At 39.4% G+C, this 7,736-nt stretch overlaps 1 protein-coding gene across 1 annotated transcript in view; it reads left to right on the plus strand.

The window, feature by feature from the left end:
- Positions 1–7,736, plus strand: part of septin5b (septin 5b) — a 13,500-nt gene that overhangs the window by 2,711 nt on the left and 3,053 nt on the right. The window contains exons 4-11 of the mRNA XM_016664100.1: positions 62–148; positions 233–356; positions 2,316–2,450; positions 3,716–3,833; positions 4,921–5,022; positions 5,744–5,870; positions 5,946–6,081; positions 7,346–7,448. Coding sequence (XP_016519586.1) covers positions 62–148; positions 233–356; positions 2,316–2,450; positions 3,716–3,833; positions 4,921–5,022; positions 5,744–5,870; positions 5,946–6,081; positions 7,346–7,448 — 932 coding nt within the window. The remainder of the gene's footprint in view (positions 1–61; positions 149–232; positions 357–2,315; positions 2,451–3,715; positions 3,834–4,920; positions 5,023–5,743; positions 5,871–5,945; positions 6,082–7,345; positions 7,449–7,736) is intronic.

Consider the following 7,736-nt stretch of genomic DNA (forward strand, 5'->3'; position numbering starts at 1 on the left):
ATATATATATATATATATATATATATACTAAACTGTAGCAACTAAAACCTTTGTGATGCAGGTGAGTTTGGCCTGGGTAAATCTACGCTGGTCAACAGCCTTTTCCTCACTGACCTGTACAAAGAGAGGAAGCTGCTCAATGCTGAGGGTGAGCTGCTGATTCTGTTTTTGTCTTTACAGTTTTAGTCTGAATATCCGTCTGACTGCTGTGTGACGTTTCTCCTCTGAAAAGAGCGCATCAAGCAGACGGTGGAGATCACAAAGCGCACGGTGGACATCGAGGAGAAGGGCGTGAAGCTCAAGCTCACCATCGTGGATGTGCCAGGTTTTGGAGACGCTGTCAACAACACAGAGTGGTAAAAAACATTCAAACTTTGTCCAGGAGCTCTGATAGCATGAGTGATTTCTTTTTACAGGACACATTTAAAAACAAAGTTGTTTGATTGTGTATCTCAGCCCACACTGGCTCTGTTCTTATTTTTCTTTTATTTCTTCGATTATTATTTTTATTAAGAATAATCTAGTTTTATAAAGGTTCTATTCAAATGCCCTGTGAGATTAGTTGACATGAACAACATGGGTCTCTACCGAGGGCGTCGTGAGATCAAGGGGACAGCGCTAGTGGTTTGAAGAAAAACATTTTCTCATTTTCAATCAATAGATTGTTTTTTATTTAATTTTCAAGCAGTTATGAGGCATGGTGGTAAAACCTTAAACTGCTGCTGCAGAAGTTACTCAACAGGTTGTTGCTAGGTAACCAAAGAGTGAGTGATTTAGTTGATGCCACCAACCCTGCTTTCAGAAGTTGAGCAACTAAAGCGTTTCCTCTGCCTTCATCTCCCAGAATGCTGTGCGGTTCTGGGTGGGAGTTCAGTGAAATAGTTGAATATCCTATCAGACATATCATCTATTGACATTGATCAGGTGTCGATTACCATATTGTTATTGATTTATCACATCGTTAGCGTTAGCTTGCACAGCAACATTTGAACTGTTCTTTTTAACCTGCAGCAAAGTTATACACAAAAAACCCCACATTTTGTTCTTGCATTATGTAATTTTCAGTCAATGGAGAGGCGAGGAAGCCTTATTAAAAAAAACTTCAGCAATGTAAGAAAACATGGCTGGAGGTGGCGTCTGATAACAGACTCTATTGCCTTTTTAGCATTGATTAAAAGCCTTTAATTAATTAAAATCTCCAAATATGCTGGTCAAACCTGGACTGAATTCAGTTTTGGATTTGTGAAACTTATAAGTGAAAACATTTAGAACTTCTTCAAATCTCTTGTGTTTTGTACATTTGACCCATGAGACCAGTCATGCAAGAACTGCTGCTGACTGGAGCAGAGGAAACAGAGACACACAATGTTTTTAATTATTAGATGAACACAAATGGATTTTCACAATTCATATGCAGAGCTGCAAAGACTTTTATTTCACCCCACCGAAGCAAACCAAATCCTGTACCCTCAAATTTAATCAACCTGCAGTAGAGACAGTGGTTGGCATGGCAACCAGGTTGTAGAGCAACATGACAGAGACACTGTCTCACATTAACAGAACGAAGCTTGTTTTTGTGAATCATACAGTTTTGTTGTCCCTGACAGAAAGCTAGTTGGGACGACTAACAGTTATGGATGTTCAACACATCGGCTGGGATCTGATGCGTTGCTCATGAGGCAGGCATGAGTTCACCTTTCAGCTGTCCTGGTGTAGAGTTAAACAATACATTTCTAACTGTGCTCCTTTTTAATTAATTAATTTTTTGATGTATCTGTTTCTGCCCGCTATCACAGTATGTTTATTCTGACTTGATCCATTTCATGTATTTCATGTAGGTGTATGTATGTGTGTGTAATTGGGTGTGTTCTAGTCCAATTAGGTTTGTATGTTAATGGTACACTGTTAACTATATAACTATTGCTCTGCCTTTACATTGTACCTCATGTTAAAGCATAAATACATTTTGAAAAAAAAAAAAGTAATTCAGTACATTTATGTCTGATAAAAAAAATGTAGTGAATTCATCTTTTCTATATCGGATCGGTATCGGCCGATACTAAGCCTCAGATATCGGTATCAGAGGAGAATAAAGTGGATTGGTGCCTTCATATCATGGTCTGTTTATAGTTTCCACAGCTATCTGTGTGTTTATAGTGCCTGAGAGCCATGTGGACACGTTCTATTGATATTTCCAGCTCTCACAGCTCCTGCTGTTTCCCTGGAGATGTGACTTTTCAGCTATTTGGCTAAGTTACTTCCTGCTGCCTTCTAGAACAGCCATGCAGTGACAGGTGTATGCTTGTGTGTCGTAGCTGGACTCCGGTAACAGACTACATCAACCAGCAGTTTGAACAATACTTCAGGGATGAAAGTGGGCTGAACAGGAAGAACATCCAGGATAACAGGGTCCACTGCTGCCTTTACTTTATATCCCCATTTGGACAAGGGTAATACACACACACACACACACACACACACACATACACACACCCAGTGGCGCAACTACACATTATTCAGGTGGATGCGAAAACATAAATCGGCGCCCCTCCGATCCCCCTCTCCCCGAAGGAAGGTTGAAGGAGCGTGGAAAACATACGCTCGCTCAACCCCCCCAAGACGACGTTACGTGAAGGGTAAAACTCGCCACATTTACCTCGTAACAAGCGTGAGGTGAAGAAGCGTAAGGCGCGCTGAAGTGTATGGGAAAACAGAATCGGGGCACCGCCCCCTCCAGACGGGGTTTGGACGCCTCCCTTGGTGCTGCGCCCCTATGCGTTGCATGCTGCATACCCCCTTTTTGCGCCACTGCACACACCACACACACACTCACACACACACACACCCACACACACACACACACACATAAATACACTGAGGCATACGTGTCTAGAACTTGAACACATTTCTTCAGTTTCAGATCATCAAATAAGTTTCACTGAATAAACACAGAAAGCTATTTTAAAATGAAGAACATCTACCAACCCCACATCCAGCTCTATGTGTTATTTGTTGTGCCATCATTAGTGGTGATGACTTCCATCAGACTTCTATGATAAATGACTCCGTCACGTCGCTGTGCAGAAATTCTGCTCCGCTCTCCTTCTGCTGAATAGTTTTAGTTTAGTTCTGTGGTCAAAGGAAACCCAGACAGTTTCCTGCTCTGTGTCTAATGCAGCTCCTCAGCAGAGAACCAGGAAACACGTCCTCCAAAAACTTCACTTCGGTCATATCAGTCCACACAATATTTTCCTAGAAATCTTCATCTGAATGGTTTTTGTTTGTTTATTTGTTTGTTTGTTATTTTCGGAAAATGTGAGATGACCCTTTGCGTTTTTTGGTCAGCAGTGATCTGTGTTAGAAATGTTACAGACCAGTGGCTTTTTTTCATCTGTTTAGGAATTTGTGTGGGTCTACAGGTTAACAGAACTAAAAGGTATGATTATTGATAGTTATTTCATGGTTTTATGAGAGCGATTGAACTTTCCCACAAGAGTTGGTTATCTAATCCACCTAATCTCATTTTCCCTTACAAAATGAAATCATCATGTAAAAAGTATTTTTTTATATTTACTCCGGTTATATTTGTGCAATCATAAAATATCATTTATGATGTGAAATGTTTAAGTGCAACACAAACGCAAAAACTGAATAAATATGAAAAGAAATATTTGTTATATTGTATTGAATGTGTGCTACGTTAACATCCTGCCAGGCTCCGTCCCATCGATGTGGAGTTCATGAAGGCCCTGCAGGATAAAGTCAACGTGGTTCCGCTCATCGCTAAGGCCGACTGCCTCACGCCTTCTGAGATAAAGAGGCTCAAAGAACAGGTATCTGTTTACTTCAGGAACTGGTTTAGAGTTTATAAAGCTGATGAACAGCAGAACCACATTCAGACAGCGAGCTGTAACCTGGAACACTCTGAAGAAGTGTAGCTTTAGCCACTTATTTATGACGCTGTATTAGGGCCGTTGTATTTTTCTAGAAAATGTCTGAGATTAGCCACAAAACTTTTAAGTTTTTTCTAGAAAATTATCAACTTTTCAAAATCTGAAATTTTCATGTTTTTATTTTTTTTAAGAAAATTTATGACATTTATCAAAAAAATGTAAAAAAATTTTCATCCAAATTTTCAACTTTATGCATTCAGAATATTTCTTCTTTTTTGTAGAAAAGTTATGAGATTGATCTCAAAACTTCTGAGTTTTTTGGCAGAAATCTACCTTTTTTTTCTACGCCCCTAATGCACCTTATTATTTCTTGTGTTGAAAGTAGCAGAATAAACATGAACTTGTTTAATTTGTTCACCTTCATCACTGGAATTCATAATAAATGTCCACATAAAAAACTCCAAATCACTTCAAATCTGTCAGTTGTGATAATTATAATGGTGAATATACAGTTTGCACCATTTGTGACACACATTAAAAGTGTTTCATCTTATATTTAGAAATACATTTAACAAAATCTTTCTTTTGTTCCCTGTAGAACACAAAACCCCATTTGGCCATTCAGCTTCACAAACTTTATTCCCCAGTTCCCTTATAATTACCCCTACTTAACATTTAGACTTTTAGATCTTGAAATTTGAACCTATGTTTTTAATCTGTGCAGCAATTATATGCTTGAGGTATGAAAACAACCCATGTCATGTGATGGGTGTTGTTATTTTTGAACTCTCTAGTTTGAAGTAAATTAAACAAACAGCCAAAAAAAAGAACCCATTCACCAGCAGGATGTCAGATTTAGACTCTGGAGCGGTTTCAGAATGACTCATAAGGAGATTTTATGTGAAGTGAATTTTGAGTGTTCACAACCAGCTCCCACGCTTCTCCTGAAATGTTCCAGCTCTGCATGCTGAGGCGTATGTGTTCCTGCTGTGACCCGTCGTGTCTCTGTTGTGTTTGGTCCTTCCAGGTGAGGGAAGAGATCGATAAGTTTGGGATAAAGATCTACCAGTTCCCCGACTGCGACTCTGATGAAGATGAGGAGCTCAAACAGCAGGATAAAGGGCTGAAGGTAGGCCTGGTCTCAAATGAAAGGGCCTAAAACATGTACGCTGAAGTTTTGAGCAGTAAATTTAATTACAGCACGCTCTGCTCAGGAATAATATGTTTGCTGGGTTGTTTTATTTCCACCTCCGATATTGCATTTTTCAGTTTACTTGTTATTTTTTGGTTACAGATTAAAGCAGTGAGTTATTTCTAATGCTGTCAATCAGTTCAAAAATGGAATCAAATTAATCACACTGTAGCGCTGTGATTAATCACTACGCCTAACTTTGTAAGCTTGAAATCTAAATACTCACGCAGTTGTGGTTCTCTCGGAACAGCCAACCCCCTCCTCCTGTCGCGTTCCAGCCAATTAAAATGCAAGATATTATCTGATTATTATTGTTTTGTAGCAGAAAGTAGCTCATGTAGTCTCCCAGTACTCATGACCACACATGTAGTAACAAACTTGTTTAGGGAACAACTGACATGTTTTATTTTCCAGTTCTTGGTTGATCAACCCCTTTCAGATGCTGCCCTGGGCAACTGCCCATGTAGCCCATATTATTAAAAACTGCCACTCTACCCTATGCATGTTTTCAAAAGATTTTTAAGAAAATTTTGTATTTACATATATATTATCAACATGAGTTGTTTGATTAATCTGCGTTATGTAATATTAAAATATTCCCCTTAATCCCACTCATTAACGTTGGCAGTTATTTGTAAGCGTGATCATAAAACTGCAGGATGTTCAAACGTCAGTGTCGGCGCTGCAGGAGAGCCTTCCATTCGCAGTGATCGGCGGGAACACTGTGCTGGAGGTCAGAGGTCAGAGGGTGAGGGGCCGCCTCTACCCGTGGGGGATCGTGGAGGGTAAGACCCCGAGCTGCAGTCTGCAGCCGCCGCTCCCGGTGCATGGCGGCCTCTCATGTCGGTCTCTTCCCGCAGTGGAAAACCCATCCCACTGTGACTTCGGGAAGCTCAGGAACATGCTGATTAGGACCCACATGCACGACCTGAAGGACACCACCAACGACTGTCACTATGAAAACTACCGGGCCCAATGCATCCAGAACATGACCAGGTGAGCCGGAACCACGGGACAGCAAGTTGATTCAAATTTTTAATCAAGTTAATTGCAGGGTCTGTAATGAGTTTACTGCTTTTTAATCAAAAACTACATAAGCAACATTTTCAGTTCAAAAACTATTTTTTTCTGTGAAATTATTGAATAAATATACATATTTATAACAAAAAATATTCATTGTTTTTAATCTGTGGTTTATGTTATTCAGCCATCAGATTGGTGCAAAGTGTTATTAGACATTCATCTTTCCAGAGTTTCAGGACGTTCTGATCAATCATTGAGCTTCTTTAGAAATGTGGACTGTGGACGCTGACATTAGCGTTAGCTGCTACATGTTTAGCACTGAGATGCTATGTTATGCTTGAATAGCCTTCCTGACAGGCTAACTGCTTTTAAGGAATCCACTTTTTTCACTTCCAATAAGATGCAGTTATCTGAGCTTTAGTATTGGCCGATAATGATCTGATGCAGAGAAACAGCTGAATTGACTTTAAATGTTTCTTTTTCTTTAAACAGACATAAATGTCTGTTTAAAGAAAACAGACATTTTCTGTCTAGTGTTTGAATTACAAACACTAGTCTTTTCCAGCGTCCATTGTCTTTTGAAGCAGAACCTAACCTGCCATTTTAACAGCAGTGTGTTAGAGAGTCTTTGAGCACTTTTTGATGTTATTCTTGTGTGATGTTATGAAAACCTTAGAGGTGTTCAAGATAATGCCAATGCTAACCTTGGTGACACAATTTTTCTATGTTAAACGGACCAAACCAGAACTGAAAAGTAAAAGAAATACTTTTTAGAGCAGCGGGGTGCAAGAAGCAATCTAAAAAAAAAAAAAAAATTAAAAGCTGTGGGAGAGACTCCACACAAAGCGTCTCTAGTGTGGGATGGATGCCCCTCTGTGGAAAGTGTCTGCAGATGAGAGTGGGTGAAAGCAGCTTTGGAGCAGGATGCTGTTGGAGATCAGAGAGCAGGGCCATAAAAATACCTTCATCACTTTGCAGTTCTAACAACAGTTGTAACAACAGTTTCCCTGTGTTACAGCATTTCAGCAGAAATTTAAAAGATGGAGCCTCTGTCCAGTAATATAGAACTGCAGTAAAGATGCTAATTTTTTTTTTGTTGTTGTAAATGAAGAAATGAACAAACTCAGCAGGTAAAGTAATTTTTTTCTCTCATGTCTGAGCAGAAACAGTTTGTCATACAGCAGCCAGATCCAGTGCTGCCTCTTCTTATTGGTCACATTAGTTTTTCCTGTTCCAGTAAGATGAATGCGGATAAGCGTGTGGAGAGTCCCATCCCGATCCTGCCGCTGTCCACGCCCGCCGTGGAGACAGAGAAACTTATCAAGAGGAAAGATGAAGAAGTGAGTGGCAGGAGACACATTCTACAGTCCTATGCCACATCTTTCAACAAATAATTCAAGTATTTCTTGAATCTTGTCTCATTTTTCCTTATTGCATCAACTAAATTTAATGTATTTCCCAATATGTTTTCCTAATAGACTGAAACAGGTTGTGTGTAAATGTGAAGTGGAGGAAAATGACACATTTTGTTTTTACATAAATAAATCTTAAAAACTAGTTCTTGTATTGGTATTTGGATAATCTCAGCCATTAACGAACATTTGAAAAAAAAAAACATAAACAAAACA

This window comes from Poecilia formosa, unplaced genomic scaffold, assembly GCF_000485575.1.
Source record: "Poecilia formosa unplaced genomic scaffold, Poecilia_formosa-5.1.2 Scaffold467, whole genome shotgun sequence".
Taxonomy (NCBI): Eukaryota; Metazoa; Chordata; class Actinopteri; order Cyprinodontiformes; family Poeciliidae; genus Poecilia; species Poecilia formosa.